The sequence below is a fragment of the Balearica regulorum genome, chromosome 3, assembly GCF_011004875.1.
Source record: "Balearica regulorum gibbericeps isolate bBalReg1 chromosome 3, bBalReg1.pri, whole genome shotgun sequence".
Lineage (NCBI taxonomy): Eukaryota > Metazoa > Chordata > Aves > Gruiformes > Gruidae > Balearica > Balearica regulorum.
This window is the reverse complement of record NC_046186.1, coordinates 67,134,074-67,154,418: the sequence shown is the minus strand read 5'-3', so window position 1 is coordinate 67,154,418 and position 20,345 is coordinate 67,134,074. Positions and strand designations below refer to the sequence as shown.

Sequence of the window (20,345 nt, the reverse complement as noted above, 5' to 3'; positions counted from 1 at the left end):
ATTATTAGAATTCAGAAGTGCGTCACCGTACTCATGAACCGTTTCAACTAGTCAAACAAGTTAGAGACACCAGACAGTTTGATAAAAAAATGCAGGCTACAGAGAACAAACTAAGGCATTACGTCTTTACCATTGAAGAAAGGATTACAGGCCGTTAGAGACTATTTTGCTGTACAGTCCAGAAGACAAATCTGGTGATCCACAAGATCTCTTGTTCATTCAAGGTAATTTTTCATTGAGTAAAACTTGTATTATGACAAATATATTAAATATTCCATTAAAATTAACTTTTCCTAATTTCTTGCTGTTTGGGATAAATAATAGTCATTTACAGTTGCAAATTCTCAGCTAATCTGATATAAAAACATCATTTAGGCTGTAATTCCCACTTTAAATATCACATTCTGTTGCCTCGTTGTGGGAGTTTTTTGACTGAAAAAAGACAATGACTGGATAGGCAATCTATTAAATGCTGGACAGCTGAAGTTATAGCTGTATAAATAAGCTAGTGGGAGGTAAAGTAGAAAGGCAGCCTAGAGTGACTCAGAAACCCTGTGTTAACTGCCTACATAACACTTTTACTGCATGCCAAATGCCAAGCAGCTTACTCTACTTTTAAGGTATGCTATTATGCACTTCACATATTTAAAAATATGCTATTTGCTCCTGCAGTTACAAGGAAACCAAAGGTGCTTTCTGACAGGGAAGCATTCCTCTTAATGTATGACATGCTCCTATTTGTTCTACTTTAAAAAGAAAAAAAAAATTACTTCTCATAGCTTACATCCATTTGCAATCTCACCTTGGATACTTTCCACTACTATTCAGGTCCGACCTTGATAAGATTACCTAAACATTTTTACAAACACAACATCAACAACTCAATCTGAGATACTCTGTCCTGTTCAAGAGAGGACTAGATCCAGTAAGTACTTTATCTACCTATCTTATAAACACTTCAACAAAAAGCATGGCTCTCATTGCAGCATCTTAAAAGAACTATTTCTTGTAACGTTTGGAAAATGCCAGCCACATCTATCAAAATAGATCTAACATGACACAAATATTTGTGTTGATTTCAAAATACTTTAAAACTAGTGACTCAATGAGACACAGAACCAAAATCCTGCATGCTCTCTACCTTATAAATATATGATTTGAAAAAAAAAAAACCCACCCCAATCTTACCTTGTGATCAAGTGACCTTTAACAAAATTACCAAAAGTGTCTTACCTATTTTTAAGAAGAGATGTGAGACTCTCAGAATTTAATTGATGCATTAAGGCATCCTTCAATGTTGGAAGCATTGACAGCACTGTTATTAAAAGAAAAAAAAGAAACAGAAAAAAAATTTGTCAATATAAAAGAAATTATCATAAACCTATCCCTAGCTCCACTCAATAGCTGCTAAATCCCATTGCTCAACAGGCAAAGCTGGGACGACAGACAAAATAGGAAACCCTGGGGGTACTCAGAAGTGCATTCACCTGCGTGCCTCTTATGAGCTTGGGCACAACGCTGCCCTTACACGGCTACAGGTCTTTGCTGGCTCTAGCTGCAGACGTGTACTCACATCCTGCATATCTGCACACATGTGCCTTCGACTCCCCAGAAGAAAATCTGGTGAAAATCTACACTGTTGCGTTTCTCCAGATAAGAACAAAATGATCCCAAGTTTGGGTTTTTTCCCCCCAACAAGAACCAGAGAAAGGTATGTTTTAAGCAAAAGAAAGCTGGTGGGGAAAAAATCCTTTAGTTTTGGAATATTCAATGTCCAATCTGCTGTTAGATGATGGGAACAGGAAATAGAAAAACAAGCATGCACAGAACATAATAAATACTAAGAACAAAACATGAAAAATCTTGACAAGAATGCACGCTGCCAGACAGAAGATACTTTGTGCAACGAAAGGCAAAGAAAAACTTAGTCCTTGCAGTAAAATCAATCCCAGCACTACAAAATGGAAAAAGATGAAAATGAAATACCAGGGTATTTCATGTCAAGGTAAACACAGTGCCCAGAAAGCACTTGCAGCCACCCAAGAAGCCATTACAAATTTCAACAGGAGAAGAACATGCCACCCAATTTGTTTTATAGAAATAGTTTTGAATGGCCTGTATTTACAAGAATGACAAAGATTTTGTTAAACTCTCCCCTACCATCTCCTCTCCAAAAATCCAAAGACCAGTGCTGTAATATAAACACTTTCATTTTTTTGCTCCCCAGCTACCAAGTCCCTTTTAACTGTTGAAATGTACAGAACTCATGGGCTGATGTGCTTCTTATTTGTAAATAAAAATTACCCACCAAGCTGTCTGTGTAGCTTACTAACAACGTGCTATAATGAATAAAATAATCTGCTGTAAATTCAGGGTTGTTTGAATCTGGGTGCTGTTTTGCACCTCAATACCACATGCAATTTAGGGCAATACACAAAGGGTCTTTAAGTGACAAGAAATCGTAAGCTGCACATATATTTGTATGCATTATAGATGGGTATATTCAAACCAAGGGTTAAGATGACTTCTAGAAATCCCTTCTATCCTCTGTTCTTCAGATTTTGGTTTTATTATTCAAAATTTATGCATTAGGATTTAAATAAGATTTTGAATTCACCTACATTTCTTACTCTTCTTCCATCCTGTCAATATGTACTATAAATCCCCAAATAATACCACCTATCTAGAACAGTAACTATTTCCTTATCTTACCTGTCATATTGCATGTCCTCTGATTACTTTCAAAATGATACTGTCTTCGTGCTTGGGCGATGTATTCAGCCGCCTCTCGTTCCTGGATTTCTCTGATTTTCTTCTGCCCATATTTTCCCAATAAATAGACTCCTACAGAGAGATTTTCATATTACAAGCTGCTTTAAAAATCTGAGGAAGGCCCCTTTAGCCCCTTTCTTTGCTTTTAAACTGTAAGGGTGCATAGTGGTTTTAGAGGGATATGCGAGTATTTGAACACCGATTGACAAAGCAATACTCAGAAATAATGTTTTCAAAATTAATTAATGACTTGAATCAGTATACGAAACTTTCCTGAGAAGGAATATCTTGCCTTTCAAAGAAGGCATTTTTGGTACTACTGCAATGTGAACAACTAGTACTGAAAAGACTGAAGCAAATATTGGGAAGAGAACAAAATGTAGAGTAACAAAAACAAAGAATAAAGAAACTAAAATGCACAGGTCTGGGGATGGGTGAAAATTTAATTATTTTAAAAGATATCTTTCTAAATTTAGCACAAGTTAGAGCTAAACCTCAAGTCTTAAAAAAAAAATCACATAAGAGAAAAATGTTACAGACCAACAGTTTCTTTGTTCAGTCCTGAAACTTGTCCATAGGAAGAACCTTAGCTTCACTGGCACTTGACTGTGGCCCTCTTATTTCTTAGAATGCCTGGTTCCTGCTCTCCAGCCCCAATATTCTGACCCTGAGGATGTGATCGTCCCTCATCACCCTCACTATGAATCTGCATTTCCACAAAGACCCACCAAAAAACTTTGTTCTACATGACCTCCTCTCCTAACACACATCACTTTGAAAGTTCCCACACTACCAGGGGTTCAGACATCTCTCCAGGCTGCCCATAGCCCTCTTCTCATCTTTCCTCACCTCTGACCCCCTTTCTAAGCCATTCCTCAAGATACCACTACATCTTCTATACTTACCCTCAGCATCTTTGCCCACTGCAAGCTGCTTTGCCTGAATTTCTCCCTCTCCACCCAGGGTTTCTCCTAACAACTCCTGTGTATCAAGTTCATTTGCTGCCTCCTGTATTCACTGGTAGCAGCAGTTACCTATTTAGGTGCATAACAAGCTCTTCCCATGTTCTCTCATGAAAGAACTGGAGTATGTGCAGGAGGTAAGACAGGAACAAACCCAAGCAGAAAAGACTATTGTATAAATTGATCATCTTCTGTCCACTGGGGAGGAATCCCCCAAGTACTAAAACTCCTTTACAGAGTATCAGCTCTAACTCTATCAAGTCAATAATGGTACGAAGAAGAAATCCGAGTATCATGTCTTTTTTTTTTTTTTTTCCCAACCAAGCTCTTTTCCAAAGTCATACTCAGAGCTACAAAGTTTTGTTCAAAGTTCAATTTTCACATTTCAAAGTTAATATCTGAATGAATGAGGCATTTAACAGTTGCTGAATGCTGAAAGTTTTAATTATTTTTATAAGCCAGATCCACCAAAACCCCCAACAACCAAACTCCTCAAGATATTGAATTCAACTACATTTTTTAGGTCATTAAAACCTTTCAATATATTCTCCGAACTATCATCATTATTTCAAAAGGCTTGTCAACTTTGTGCCCGAATATTTATGATTGCAAAAAAAATCCAACTATTCGTATCAGCATTATGTTTCCTAATAGGCAACTACAACCCAGGCCAGTTTGGAACAACCACAATCCATTTATTTCTCAAAAGCCTCATAACATAAAAACGGGGAAGTCAGTCTCTCTTGCTCCAGCCTTTAGGCAGACCAAGCATTTGCCATGTGGAAGATTCACCCCATTAAATGCAAACTTTAATATTATGGTTTAATATACATAACATGCATTTTTACTGCTGTAAACTGTTAACCAAGATGAGACTTCATAGATAACAATCAGATTATTTTTCTCAAAAAATTTATCAATTTCTGCCAAGAATATGTATTTAGAGCACGACTGTCAGGGTACTGATTTTTTTTTTTTTTTTCCCCAGCTAACATACTGAAACAGCAACAATTTTTTTAGTATCAGCAAATAATTTTTGAACATAAGATTTTTAAAATAATTCTATCCCACCACATTTTTCACATTATATTCACACATAGCCATTTGTACAAATGACCACTGTTGTTTAGTCCTGTGTCATCCCCCCAATAAATCCTTTAGCTCCAGGTTTTGTGGCAGAAAAGTCCTAAGTATAAAAAAAAAAGGCTATTCCTGAACATACACAGACAGACCTGCAAACAATTCAAGAAGAATCACACACATGCCCTTGAGTGATATGCTGGAGCAGCACCTTTACAGTTACGATTGAGACAGCTAATTGCTCAATACTTGATTATTAAAACTGTGTGATTACTCTGTACTAAGAACTGCCGTGCCTGTGAGGGTCCAAAGTAGCATTAGCATCCAGGTTTAACAAGGAGTTTCCAGACAAAAAACCACTTGTCTAAAATGATGCAACACTAGCTACTACTAGTCCATTTCTCCCCCAATCCCCTGAACTAAGCCATAACTTTGACCCATCACCGACAGATGTTACTTACTCTGGTATCATCTTCATCTTTGGGAATGCAATGCATTAGAAGTTAACCAAGGTAAAAGTCACACCATCCACAAAACTTAAGCAAAACCAACAAACAACAACAAAGTCTGGATGTCAGCAGCAGGCTGCCTCTGTTATTAACTGCACAGCTTGTCGTCATCGTTAGCTTTGTGACAATGAATTTCTGCCTGCTAGTCACTTGTGCTTGAATGCAGCATCAGAGCCTTTGCAAGTCTCCAGCTTATGGGACATTTCAAGTAACTGCCAGCCCGGGAGTGAGTCTGCATGTGTGTTCACATTCTACTTTAGAACTACCTTGTGTATCTATATTGATTCAGAAGACTTGCAAATAACATGGACTTCTAAGTAGTCCAGGCTGAAAGCATCACATGAAAACACTGTCACTTGGAGGTGGAAGCAGGACCAGAGAAAGCCACATCCCAAGAACTGCCACGTCAAGTCAGCTCACATATCTGTAAGAAACTAAACTGACATTTTAAAAATCCCTGTTGTTGTAAACAAGCAAAGTGAACACCAACTGTTTACAATAGCTAATATAACTCAATTTTACCTCTCAGTAGGGGATCAGAGGTCTGCAAAAAGCAGCAGCAGCATTTTATTAATTTCTAATTCCTAAACTGTTGTATTGATGAAATGTCATACTGAATCTTTCCCATATGTTCCATACAAAACAGGAACTAAGAAAATTCAGCAGTAATGAGACTGCCCAAAAGATAATTTCTCTGTAAACCTTTTTCTGCCTTCATGAAAGTGTGAACTATACAAACAATTACAGTCCCAACACTTCTGATTCACAGAGGGTTCAGAAACAGATCAGTGGTACAAACTAGGACTACACCAGCTGATGCCAGAACCTTCAGGTACAGCAACCTCAGCAAAGATCTCAAACTACATTCATACTCCTTTAAAATTGATCTACAAAGTGAAATGTATTTACATTTGTATTGGCTGTCAACGCTGGTTTTGGGTGGGACAGAGTTAACTGTCTTCATAGTAGCTAGTACAGGGCTATGTTTTGGATTCGTGACCAAAGCAGTGTCAGTAACACAGGGATGTTCTAGTTACTGCTGAGCAGTGCTTACACAGCATCAAGGCCTTTTCTGCTTCTCACACCACCCTGCCAGTGCTCAAGAAGTTGGGAGGGGACACAGCTGGGACAGCTGACCCCAACGACCAAAAGGATACTCCATACCATATAGCATCGTGTCGGGATTAATCCACAACACTGCCCTACAACACTGGGAGCACCCAGGGCCTACAATACCCATATCCTGTGGAAGTAACACTTAGATTCATCTGTTAACAGTGAATTGAGATAAATATGCTCTAATTCATCTATGTAGCCCTCTTCAGCTGTAGCACTGTCTTCCCATCTAAATGCAAGTAATGGAAGTAGCTTACAAAATCTGCAGGCTCTAACATATTCATGCCAGCAGCCTCAAACAGGTAGGATGTTTCTAACATCACATAAATTATGGCTTACCTCTCCCTCAGCCCTTTCCTTTCTTCACAGGTGGAATGGAGAGATGAGCAGAAGGGTGGGATAGGTAACTAGGAAGCATCAAGTTTTCAAGAAACCTCTTTACAACCCTATGTAACCTTTACCCTCACTGCCATACTTCCTCCAGGAAAAAAAAAAAAAAAAGAGAAAATTTTCAGTTTTAAGAATTTCATTATGTAGAAATTGTGCTGACACACAGAAGCCTGCACCCTTCCAGAACATCGACGGCTCCATAAGTTGTGGTTTGTCCTTATGTACAAGCAAGCTGTGCATCAACTGATGTACAGTTGTCCCATTATGGTTGAAAATAAGTGGTTTAAACATGGTTTAAATAAGAAGGCACTAAAGCCTTACTCTCTTGGCATCACCGAGTCCCACCAAAACCTATTTAATGCACCTGCATTCACTCACAAACCAAGACAACTTTTTTGCTAAGCAGACAGGTTTCTGAACAGACATGCTCTTCCTGCAAGCCAAAGGTTGCAACAGATTAAATTGAGCAATAATTAATTCACCACTAAAATCAGAACCGTATGTTGCAGACACACCCTGAACTTGCTCTTCTACTGCAATGAGAGAATTTCAACAGTGAATCATTTTGTAATATCCATTAAAATCTGCCTTGAACACTGAGCACCGAGACAGAAATTGCTTTAAGGTAAACCTACATATCCAATAAGAACAAGTGAACATAACACATCCTTGCAGCTCCGTCATACTAGCTCTCTCTCTACTTTAAATACTTCTAGTGAGTTTGATCCCAGAGCACTAGATTTTGCTTGCTTGAAGAAATTTAAGTCTTTTTAGTATGCAATTTACTTTATATTGCTAAAAGCACAGAGTTGTGAAGAATTTGTACAGGGTCTTTGCTAAGCTGAGGTCTTCTCAAGCCCGCTCTATAGGTACGGGAAAATTACACCTATTTCAGTTGCTTTTCCCTCAGTCTGTGCTCTTATGAGTTTTCTATCTTCAGAAGCAGAAAAACCTGTCACAGTGTTGGGATTGTCAGAAATTACACTAAGCATGACAGCAACTGATAGCACATAAAGAATCCATCTCAGTAAACAGAAGAAAGACTACCAACCAATTCAGATTACGGTGCAATAATTCTTCAGTAATGCAACACTGATACAACATGTACTAGTAATAATGTAGAGACTCTTCTGTACTGTCTAATGAATCATTAAATATTCACATTCATCTCTGACCATGTGACAGTTAAAGACTTAAAATCATTAAACCCTGTGATGTCCCACTTTCCCTGTTGCATCTTCCTTCCCAGAAAATGCACCTACAAAACAAACCCCAACAAACCCCAGAGAGATGGGGTATTAAATCAGCAGATGCTTATCTTAAATCATTCAGCCACTTCCAAATATTCTGTCTTCAAGTAAAAACAGTGATGTGAAGTTGCATTCTACCTTTCAACATTAGGCAGTATTTTTTGGAGGAGAGTCTGTTGTGGATCTCAAGAGTTCTGATTCACTGGTGGTGACATTACCATAGCTCCTGCAGTTATTTTAAGGTTTGATCCATAACCGAGATGTAGATGGCCAAAGCACTCACAATTCAGCTGCTGAACAACTGTAGCGCAGCACTCTGTGGTAAACCCCTCCATCTCCCACGCTGCCCTAAAATACCATAGTGCAAGCTGCAGCTGGTGGCAGCAGATGATGTTCTCCTGCTTGCGGATGCCCCGATTTACTACAGAGTCTCAAATACATCACAGCCTGAGAAAACAGGTACTTGATCCACACTACAGGCAATGACAGCATAGTTCAGTATTTTCAGTCAGAAGTTAGTGCTTGTTAGAAGAGAAGCATCTTGGGTTTTTTTGGATTGGTCATAGTTTAAGTTACTTTGGTTTAGTCTGTGATTATTTTTTTTAAAGTGTACTTCATCCAGTCAGTATCATTTTAACAAAAGTGATGCTGAACTGTACATAAACAGCGCCAATCACAAGGAAAAAGCTGCAAATTCAGTGACATTAGCATGGTTTGCCGGCTGGCAGAGGGCTGTTTATACATGATGAATTTAGGATTTCAGGCTATGAGGACTACCAAAAGCCACAAGCTCCCCAATATCTGCCTTCCCACTTGGACATTGATCCATATTTACTAGCTGAAATTGGGACGACTGATGTTGTTACTATTCCCATTTGTCCGCCCACCACTCCCACGAAGACAGCTGAAAGGGAGAGGGAACAGCTTGCAGGTTACAGCCTGGTATATTAAAGTAAATCTGTTTACTTAACATGGTAGGCTGTAAGTGTGGTGGCTCAGAAAGTGGTAAACATTACGTTCTGCTGTACTTACAGAGTCAGAAAACCTGCAGGTGAGGGGGGGGAACTGGACAAGCGGTCTGACAAGTACTTCAGTAACCATCATCTAACCTATCAATGTGTATTAATTGGTACTCTTTGGAAAAACACAGAAGGAATTCATGCAGAAAGGATGCAGAGGACACGACCGCCAAGGCAAGTCAGAAGTATATACAATTCACCTTCATGAAAGACCTCACCAGAATACAAGGCAAAGTGTACTGCAAAACCCCTGTTGCCCTCAGAAAATTTAACTGTTCAGGCAAGTTCCAGTAGATATAAACAAACACAAACTTTCCTTAGCAAATCTGTAATATTTAATTCTGTGTCACTTGCATAAGATATAAACATGCAAAGACATGGCTGTACCTTTTGAGAAGTATCTAATCTCCAGCTGTACTTTATTAATAAACACAGAGATAGATCCAAGGTGTTCTTTCAAATCCAATTCCAACTAAAAATAACCCTATAATAACTCCAAGGAAAGGAGGAGCCTACCAGACCATAACCACCCTACAAGAGCCTTAAGGGAGAAAGAATGGCTAGAATAATTAACGTAAATCCTCCTCTCCAGTTAAGTTTTGTGCCTGCAGTTAGCTTATATGTGACAATTCACCTCTACGCACATGTAACTTTTTTAAGTCTCTGTCCTAAAAATAATAATACCAACGTCACCTACACTTTGCATGGTTAAACGTTGTTTCAAACCAACACAAACACCCGCCGTAAAGAACCCCCAGGCAACTTGAATCCCTGTGTTTCGGGACTTACGGGAAGACATGGAGATTTTCCTGCGTGTAAGAAAAATCCTCCTGTGACCTGAGCTCTCCCAAAGGCGGTCGGTGGGTGCGTTTTGCTGTCACCAGCAAGACGAAGGACTGCTCCACACCACCGCGGAGCTCCCTGCGCAACAGCCCACTGCCCACAGCGGCGGCGGTGCAGGGATGAGGCCAGCCGGGCCCGCGGCACCGCCGGGCCAGTCACGCCATCGGCCGGCACCGGGCTTGCCCAGGGACGGACAAGCTTTCCTGCCAACCGGGAACCCGCCTGACCACCGGGGGCTCGTCGGGCTCAGTGGCCGAGCACCGGCTCTGAGGGGGCCTCCCCAGCGGGAACCGGGAGCACTTCAGCAGCGAGGCCCCACAACCCCGAGACCGGCTCCGCACAGAACCCTATCATCGCCGCCGCCCCCCTCGGCCCGGCTGTCGGGTACTCACCACCGAGGAAGGTGCCGAGGACGAGACATTTCTTCTTGTGCCGCTTGAGGAAACTCCAGAGGGACCGAAGCATCCTGCGCACCCGGCCCGGCCGCCCCTCGCCTCCCCGCGTCGGCGGAAGGGGCGGTAGTAGCGGCCCCGCCCGCGGTGCCTCGCCGCCCGGCCTCCCGGAAACACCGCCCGCGCTCCGCCGGTGCCAGCCATGGAGGAGGAGGAGGCGGTAGCCTGGATGGATCAGGCCCTCGACGTGGTCAGTGCGGGCGGAGGGGGCGATCTCGCCTACCGGTACTCCCCCGGCCGTGAAGGGGTGCGGGCAGCCGGGCTCCGTTCTCCCGCGGGGGCAAGCCTCGGAGCGAGGCCTGAGGGGAGCGGGGAGCCCCGGGGCGGGCGGGCCGGGGCCTCCCTCACGGCAACGCCGAGGGGGGCGGGAGAACGGGGGTTCGTTAAAGCCTGGCTTGTGCCTCTGACAGGTAACGTCGTCCTGTTTCTCGCGTTTGTCTGCCTGTCCCGTAGGCTAAAGAGGCGCTGGAGAACGGGGAGGTTCCCGTCGGTTGCCTCCTGGTGTACAACGGCGAGGTCATAGGGAGGGGCAGGAACGAGGTCAACGAGACGAAGAACGTGAGTTGGGGAGAAGGGTCCCCCCTGGCTACGGCCGTACCGGCATGTGTCGGGGCGCGGTGCGGCTGTCTCAGCCCCCGGGGGCGGGGGGGGGGGGGGGCGGGGGTACGGGCGGCTTCATCCGGCTGCGGTGAGAAAGGAAGCGGGTGCCCGGGGGTGACGGGGAACGGAATAGAAAGCGAAGCGAGGAAGATGGTAAAGTCATGGTGTAAACTGGAGGCCGTCGTCCCCGAAAGGTGCTCGGGTTTCAGACGTGCTCCCTGGAGGCATTTGAAGTCACCTGGGGGTTAAGAGTGAGAAAAGAACGACGAGCGCAGCCTTTCCGGTGAAGTTCTCACCGTGGACACACCAGGAACAGTTTACGTTGTTAGCAAACTAGCACTTTCGTGTTATGTGATAAGGTTATCTGAAAAACAATGAGGTATAAATTTGAAATCCAGCTCTGTTGCTTTTTCTAGGAAAACTGCCGTACGAATAAAGGAATAAATAAATAATAGTCTCATTTTGGAAGGGGCATAGGGAAGACAAGGAGTCAGGAAGTTGTGTAGAGTTACAGAATACGTAGGGCAACAGAATCTCATGTCTAGTTTACAAAAATTCTCACTTTGACAAAATTGTTCTTTCTAAAAAATATTACCTGTAAATTTTAGACCTGATGCTTGCAATTTTAGCCATCAAATTAGATCTTAAACGTGCTGTGAGACCCATTAAAGCCCACAGGGATTTTGTGCAACTGGAAGTTTTGTGAAAATAAATCTGATTGCAGAATTTGGCTGTAATTTATATTAGATGTCTCAACATGAAAATATAATAAAAGGTGAAAATGAGTCTTTTAAGCTCAAAAGTGTAACAGTAAAGATGAATCATTATACTAATTTGTGCTGTAGGACAACCTGTAATGTATTAAGATAATTCTAATACAACTTAAGAAAGCCAGATGAAGGAGAAGCTAGGTGTTTCAAGTTAAATCAATGTAAACACTGTGGGGAAGCAGACACTTCTTAGGAAAATTGTGCCAGATATATTAATGTTGCATAAAAATCACGTGTTAATAAACAGGCAGAACATAACTGATGAGAGTGATAACAAAATCAGAATAAATTTAAAAATATTAGGGAATCTTTTGGACTTTTTTGATGTTAACATCAGGGTTGTGGGAAGGTACATGCTTAAATCCAAGTAGCCTGATGTAAAAAATGTGGCTGCATTTTGGAAACAGTCAACTGTTAATATCTTTAAAAGCCAAATGGTTTTTTTTTTCCATTTCTGTTTAGTTCAAGTTTCAAATCTTCTGTGGCTTAATTTTCATAAATTACATAAATTTTCATAAATTTCATAAATTTTTCATAAATTGAAATGATTGGAAATGCTGGGTACTCAGTGCTTCTAAATTTTGTATCAGATACTTAATTGCTCCATATAGCCTAAAAGAAAATGTGAGCTTGAAAGAGGCGCTTGCTGGGAAATGTGAATGTGCAGGAAATTGTTTTCAGTTTTTCCCTAATGATTTCCAGCATTATTTAGGAATGATCCTGGGTGTAAAAAAAAAAAACCAAAAAAAAAACCAAACCAAAAAAACCCCACTCTTGAACCATTGAGGCAATTCCAGCAGACACCATAAATTTGTCAAGGTCCATTTTAAAGTAATTTCCCAGCTGTCATTGGAGGACTTCTCCAGAACATCATTCTTCAGATGGCTAGAAAATATCTGATTTCCCATTTTAAACTTTTTGTGGTCCATTTCTAGCTCTCTGCTCTTATGCCAGCATCACCCTTTATTTTATATAGCTTGGATGTATTTAAAGTCATGTTCCCTTTTGGCTTTTGTTTTCCCTGTTTTCCCCAAGCCAACTGTTTAATCTCCTCACAGAAGACAGGCTTTCTTTCTGTACTCATTGTAATAATTCTTCTGTACATCCAGCTTTGATTCATCTTTCTTAAATTCACTTAACCAGAATCATATACTTTATTCCACATGGACTTTCTCTTGTGCCTTGTTTGATAACAATAATTCTTCCTCTTCTCCCTGGAAGTAAGTCCACCCATCTTTTCTGGAGCTTCCTTGGTCTTTTATGCTGTTTTGTTATTCTTCATTTGTTGTTTTGATTTTTTTTTTTTTTACTCCCATCAATAACCCACCTCTTGAGTGACACTCTGACCCTGTCTCTTCTGATGATGTCTTTCATCACATTGCTAGCTGTTTTCTGTAGGTGTTTCTCCACTTAATACCAATGTCACAATCAAAAACATTTAAGCAAAATGATCTTTGAGCATCTTCGCTAATTAGTTCCCCCTAGACAAGTATTTCCCCTTTCGATGCAACTTCTCTTCTTTGCTTGCTCACCTTACATTTTTTGTGCTATACTCCTTTCCCCAGGCTGGCAATAATTTCACATGTTGTGTTGCACGGTGCCAGATGCATTGTAGAAGTCCAGAGAGATGAGATTGACAAATGTTTTTTCTAGGCAAGAGAAACACCAAAGAAAGTTACTAGGTTAGTTTAGTGTTGACTATGTTATGTAAATCCACACTGTATTTTGTTTCATTTTCCTTTTATAGACTAGTCCTTATAATATTACCTTCAAAGTTTGTTGTGTTGCCTGTTTTGCTGTTGAGACTGTCCTGGATCGGTAGATGTCAGGATTGTGCATCCTTCCTATTTTTCGTTACAGTGACTCTGTTTCCTCTGACAGGTTTCAGTCACGTGATCCTCTCTCTCAATATCTGAAAAGCATTGCTATGAGATTGGCAGCCTCATACGCAAGTTCTTTAGTATTTTTCTGATGGAGGTGGTCTATCAGCTTGGGGTTTTTGCCTCTCATCCCTCTTGCCCTAGGCAATTTTGTCATTTTAACATCCTAATTCTGTATGTCATACACTGTAATTTCTGCTTTCATACTCTTGTTCTGCCTTTTGACCACATTCTGCACATAATTTTTATTGAAAAGGCAAAATGTTAATTTTGTTTTGGAGTGGCACTATGATTATATTTGAGTCTCATCTCAACTGTAACAGTTCCAACTCCTTTTTCGCATATTTTATCTCAAGACATTTTTTCTTTGTATGTAATTTGTTTTGCAAGGTTGACGTTTGTTAATTCTTCCCTTAGCGTTTGCTTTCTGACCTGAAAAATATAGCCTTATAATATATTGAATTTTTTCACTCTTAGAAAACTTTCTTCCCACTTTTAAAAAATGATCGTTTATCCAGTTAAATCTGCAGGCCTTCTCTACAATTCTGCTCTTGCTTGGGAATCAATTTGCCACTAGGCTTTGTGTGAAATAAATTCCGTCTTCTCCTTAAGTAAGTCCCTGCATCCTCTGATCTAACTGTTAGGAGCAGGTAGCATCTTTATGCTCTCTTTCGTTCTGTTCCTAAACTGCTCATTTTGGCAAAAAAATTAGTTTCTGAAAGCTCTCAGATTTTTTTCAGGCTGCCTCCTGTCACTCTACGTACTTTGTTTCTGCCATGTACGTCCATAGCAGAACACGTTACCGTCAGAGACATTGCTGCTTACTCTATGGAAGTTACTTGCAAAATTAGTGATCATCATCACATTCTTCTGGACAACATTGGTATTGGATGAAGGGACTTTATACACAGCTGTGTTTGTTTTATTTTTTTAGGAGCACGGTTGTGGCATCAGCATTTCAAAATAGTTAGGCATGTCATTTCTTGTATTCACTGGGCAGCAAATGTCTGTGTAAGACATTTGTTTTCAACAGCCTGGTGATACATTCACAAGCTTGTGCCAGTGCCGTGTTCCCTCTGGCAGCTCCTGTGCTTGCTTGCTCACAGTCTTGCCTCAGACTAACCTGAAAACTTTCATCCTTATAACATATGTGACCCTTACCAACTTTTTTTTTCCTTTGGCATCTTTATTCCCATGTGTGATGCAATCATTTGCACGTGATAGCTGAAAATTAAGTATTGTTTGCACTCTTAACAGTTCTAAATCTTAGACGAGAATTATCAAGGTAAGCTTTTCAGAGCAGGGATGATCTCTTTATTTGTCTATGAAACATTTGCCACAGTTTGGGGCACTATTTTAAGGCTTTGTCAAGGCCTTTTCCCCACTGACATCAGCTTCAAATAATTTCTCCTTGAAACATCATTTGTCATTCTCTAAAAATTCTCTTTTTCCATTGCTACTCTCACCTGCTTTTGTTTTCTTGGCTTTAAAATAACATATAAGATTGGGCAAGTTAAAAACAGTAGGGGCTTATAGAAGCTTATGAATTGAGTCAGTGACTCAAAATGAAAAACATCTTTTTTGTATGTTATTTTACACACAGCAAGTCAATAAAAAAGACCATCTAGTCATAGCACAATACAAAATAAAATCTTAGGATAAGAGCCAGAAGGTCAGTTTTTCCCCCATGTCTTGTCTTTAAGAGGGACCTTTAGCAGATGCTTAAGGAAGGAGCTCGAGAAACAAGGAGAGAGTAATGTAAACCTTCCCCTTGCATTTCCTTTCCACTTCTGTAAGTGAATAGCTTAGGGACTGCCGGAGCACAAGACTGTATCTGGATCGCTGTTTCTGATAGCTGTCTGTGCACATATCCTCCATGAATTTGTCTAAACCTTTTTTGAACTCATTTATGGTTTTGGCTTCCATAGCATCCTGTGGCAATGAGTTCCACAATTCAATTATGTGCTTTGTGAAAGAGTACTTCCTTTTGTTTGTTTTAAATCTGCTGCCTGCTAATTTCATTGGGTGCCCGCTTGTTATGAGAAATAATAAATCACTCTTTAGTGTTTGCTTTTCCACATTTTTCTTGATTTTTTTTTTTTTTTAAATAAACCTCTGCCATCATCTTGACTTAGAAAACTAATGACTGTATCTGGTGAATTAGGAGCCGTAGTCTAGGTAGTCTCTATATGGAGACTGTTCTGTAACTTGGATAATACTTTCTCACCCTGTGGTGAATTTGTCCTGATGTTCCCATGTCTTCACGAGGTGAGATGATCAAACCACTATGTATTACTTAAGAAGTGGATGCACTGGGATCTAGTAATACTCTGTATTAGTGTAATCTCTCTTGTGTAGCTGTCTTCTATTACTGCAGAAGCCAGTATGACTTAGAGCAGCTGCATGGCTTTTCTGAACTTGTACTCCCAAGCTCAGCAGAGGCCTAGAAGTTGCTCTGTGTACTCAGTATAGAGCAGTGTCATAGGTTATAGGCATGTTTTCCTCTGGTAATGATAGTTTATTGTTTATATGCTTTCAGTTTGTGTTCAGGAGTCAAAAAGCCAATATGGTATCCACGTCTCTTCTGATCTGAGGGGCACAAAACTAGAATAGCCACATCTTGCACTTTTGAGTTATGGTAGCTGTAGTAGTTCTGAGGCACCATTCTGCTGGAGGGCCTTGTGCTTTGTGTCTCCATCAGGTGTGTGCACTGAGACTTTAGCTGTTATGATGTCATTTATTCAGGTAGGGAACCTTCATGGCAACATGCTTACCATGCTTTGGTTTGTGTCTCAGAGATGGCAGACGGTCTTCCTTTCAGATGAAACTATACGGAAAAGATGCACTCAGGGAGCATACCTAATGCACCCCAGCTGCTGCTGGGAACGTACTGTCCATGGGACTAAACTGGAGCTGGGCCAGTGCGAACTGCCCACACAAATTGGTGTTGAGTCCTCAGCACTGTTGTGCTCTACAGATACGCTCCTCTTGCACTGCCCTATTTGCTAATGTCAGCATAGGCAACATAGATCTCTAAGAGTTTTAAAACATTTTCAAACGGTATTAAACTTACCACTGACTTTTTTTTATATGAGTCCTTTGCCATGTAGAGCATCTCACAGGTATCACCACAGATCTTCAGAGTGCTAAAACATTAACCCAAGTTCATGTATTGAGAGAAAGTTACCTAAAGTCACACAGAGACACATGTAGCAGAGGTAGAAGTATAGTTTGGATTGATGAAGTCTTAGTCTAATGGCTGTGTCAAACCCATCCTTTTTTCAGCATGGATTGAAAAGAAGGAAAATATTAGCAGCTGTAACTCAAATAAGCATCAGGCTTTGTAACTGGAGAGTCCTTTCATAGCTAGTAGTTTGTGATATTTTTGCTGTGACATTTGATTGGCGAAACGCACTGCTGCAGACATTCCAGAGCGATACTGGGACGTTACAGATTGTTTTTGTCTCTCTGCAGTTAAAGTCAACACTTCTTTTCTGTTCAGGTTTTTGTGCCATACCTATCGCTGTGAAATTTCTTCTGCAACTTGAACCAGCAGAAGGGTGTACTAAAAGGAGACTTCGCAAGAAAGCATTACGTTACTTCTTTAACAGAAGTGAAAATAATTGCATTATTAATAAATTAGATATCAAGCCATTGTACTTTTGACTTGAAAGAATGATTTTATGATGCTGCATTTTATTTCATTTTTATCTGTACAAGTGAGAAGCTTGAAGGCGTGAATCAATGCAAACTTTAAAAAAACGTTTATTTTTATCTCCTAGGCTACTCGACATGCAGAAATGGTCGCAATCGATCAGGTCCTTGACTGGTGCAAGCAACATAACACAGATTATACAGAAGTGTTTGCACACTCAATATTGTACGTAACTGTAGAGCCTTGTATCATGTGTGCAGCGGCCGTGCGCTTGATGAGTATCCTTTCATGCTTATTCATGCTGGGAAACCAGATGACAAGATGTTGCTCTTTGGGCAGTGAGCCCACAGAGAAGGGCCTGACGCTGTCAGGCAAAGCCAGCGGGGGAACCTTCTTACGGTTTGAGAGGCTGGACCCAGCTCCATTTAGAGCATGGTAAATAGTGAGAGACTTGAGCATGAGAGAGTAATGGTGCAATTATGACAAACAAAGATTTACCTTAGGGATGTAAAAATACATTTTAGAGATAGCTGATTATGTAAAATGAGCTGATCTCAGTTCAATGTTCAGTTCTGAATGTTGTAACAATTGGTAACCCATGGCTTTGTGTGCCTCTGCTTTGGGATTCATGCTTCTCCTTTCCTGAGGAAGGCTGGAGGTGCATCTTCAGCAATGCATCTTACATTACTCAGAAGTAAGTTCTGATTTTATGAGGGAGGATTTGTAGTGCAAGCTAATTTAGTTTGAAATGTACAAGCATGTTTTAGTGACATTTAATGACTACTCAAATCAGGCTACTTTACTTCCTGCTTGCTTTTCACTTTAACTTAATACCTTAACTTATTCACATAAATTCCACGGGTCGTATATGGCTGTCGAAATGAACGATTTGGAGGCTGTGGCTCAGTTTTGAGCATCTCATCTGATGATATGGTAGACACAGGAGAACCATTTGAAGTAAGCTATAAAATGTTTTCTCTTGTTTTTCAGCTAGGGTACTGTGCCTAGCTTTGTTACCTTGCTTTGAGAATGTTACGCATCAGTTTGAGAACTCAGTTGAAAGATGATCAGACGTCAAGTAAATTTGACTTTACAGGAATATAATGTAAAAAAATTAAGCCCTTAAATTAGAGAAAATTGAGAAAAAGCCTGATAACAGTCTTAACATATTTAAAAGGATGCATCAAAGAGCAAAGGAAAGAATTATAGTCGTGGAACAAGGTAAGGAATAAATATATCTAAAAGATGTGTAATACTTAGAACAGTAAGCGTATGCTGCAGGAAGAGATGAGGGAAAAATTAAACTGCAAAATGTACAAACACATTATCAATAAAGATCAAGTAACAGCAACTTACTAAGTTACTGGTTTTTAGCTGAGCCACTGGAAATGATTGTATTTTTGCTCACAGTCTTTCAATATATGAGGTAAAATGCATTAGCTTAGACCTACTTCATATAGTTCAAATCCCAAAATAAATATGGACTGCAAAAGTAACAGAGGAGATTTAGTTTAGATATTGGGAAACTTTCTGAAAAATAAGCATACTGAAGGACTGGAACAGTGTCTGGGGAGAATGAGGCATCTTTGTCATTTAAGAAAAGCTGGATAAGCATTCAGTGGAGGTATAGTATACATAAATCTAGATGTTTTACAACATTGTACTAGTATACCTATACATGCATATAGATAGAGGGTATTTGTAGCATTTATTACATTACATAGTTGTAGATGATCCTGCCTTTATACAAGGATACTGATTAGGTTCTTAGAGTTCTTTTCCACATTTAACATATATGATTTAATAAGTGTAAAAAACAAAGTAATCTATTTCAGCATTGTAAATAAGCACTAACGGCTCAAGTTTCAGAAAGAATTTCAGTCAGCAAGATGATACTGTTTGGCAGTCCAGTGTAAACTATTAAGCGTCTTTCTGTCAGGGAGTTTGTGAAACTAACATCTGAATTAATTTGGATAGTCAGTACTGGAAGAGTGTTCATTTGCTAATAGGCACATGGTATTTAATTTTTCTATATGTTCAGAAGAAAGGAAGGAGAAGATTCTTGCTACTAGAAATCCTTCCTTTGTTTCTGCAGGCAACTGTAGTGGGATGTATAGATGAAATACATTATTTTCTAGTGCGGGTGGAGATTAATTTAGTGTTAATGACATATAAACACTTTGTCATTAATGTTCATGGCCTAGAAAAATAATTTGGAAGGACCAAAAAGGTCTGAGAGTGACTGTTAGGAATAAAGAATAGGTGTGTGGATGGATGTTTTCTGGTAGGAATCATATCTACAAATACCTAGGTGATGTCTCCTTACATTTCCAAGTGCTTGAAGAGTATACGAAGTAAGTTGGAAATACATGAATAAGAAAGAAATCAGAGATTGCATAAAAATTTTACGTAAGTTACTAAGAAAGCTTGTTTTGCCTAACTTTGTGTTATGAGGGAAATTATACTAAACCTCAATATAGTGTTTTTCAAATGTATTAGGTAGTCAACCTGAAAAGGAGGTTTTCTGACTCCCAAATAGTTAAAGGTCCATGTTAAATTAGTGGAATAGACAGTACAGTTGTTTACAATTACTCTGTACTTAAGGCATTATTGTGAAGCATAGAATGTGTTATTCTCAGTTGTGCTCATGAACATCATTCTAATTTGAACAGTGCATTTCTGGCTATCGTGCCAAAGAAGCAGTGGAACTGTTAAAAGCTTTCTACAGACAGGAAAATCCCAATGGTAGGTCTCACGTTAATGGATCCATTTTGATCCCAACCTAATTTGAAAGAATGCTGGCACTGGTATTACTGTAACTCACTTCTGATTTTTTTTTTTTTTCTTCTCCCTTTCTGTTTCTTCTTGGCAGCACCAAAATCAAAAGTACGGAAAAAGGACCATCGTAGTTAGCCCTACGCTGATAGGAGACAGAAATGTACCAAAAAATGATACATGAAGGTTTCTTCAGAGTCCTCCTTTTTTAAAACATGCAGTCCAATTAAACTGTGTCTAATGATCTGCACAGAGTTTTTACTAATAGGATA

General features: G+C 40.0%; 2 protein-coding genes across 2 annotated transcripts in view; one reads left to right on the top strand and one right to left on the bottom strand.

The window, feature by feature from the left end:
* PEX3 (peroxisomal biogenesis factor 3) overlaps positions 1–10,489 on the bottom strand; it is a 22,840-nt gene extending 12,351 nt beyond the window's left edge. Inside the window, exons 1-3 of the mRNA XM_075748288.1 lie at positions 10,334–10,489; positions 2,713–2,844; positions 1,234–1,315 (exon numbers count right to left, since the gene is read on the bottom strand). Of these exons, the coding sequence (XP_075604403.1) occupies positions 1,234–1,315; positions 2,713–2,844; positions 10,334–10,406 (287 nt within the window). The 5' untranslated portion in view covers positions 10,407–10,489. The remainder of the gene's footprint in view (positions 1–1,233; positions 1,316–2,712; positions 2,845–10,333) is intronic.
* On the top strand, positions 10,456–20,345 carry ADAT2 (adenosine deaminase tRNA specific 2). The gene is made up of 6 exons (XM_075748289.1): positions 10,456–10,583; positions 10,847–10,951; positions 17,426–17,576; positions 18,149–18,255; positions 19,971–20,043; positions 20,171–20,345. The coding sequence occupies exons 1-6, from the start codon at positions 10,536–10,538 to the stop codon at positions 20,209–20,211; spliced, it is 525 nt and encodes a 174-aa protein (XP_075604404.1). The 5' UTR covers positions 10,456–10,535; the 3' UTR covers positions 20,212–20,345.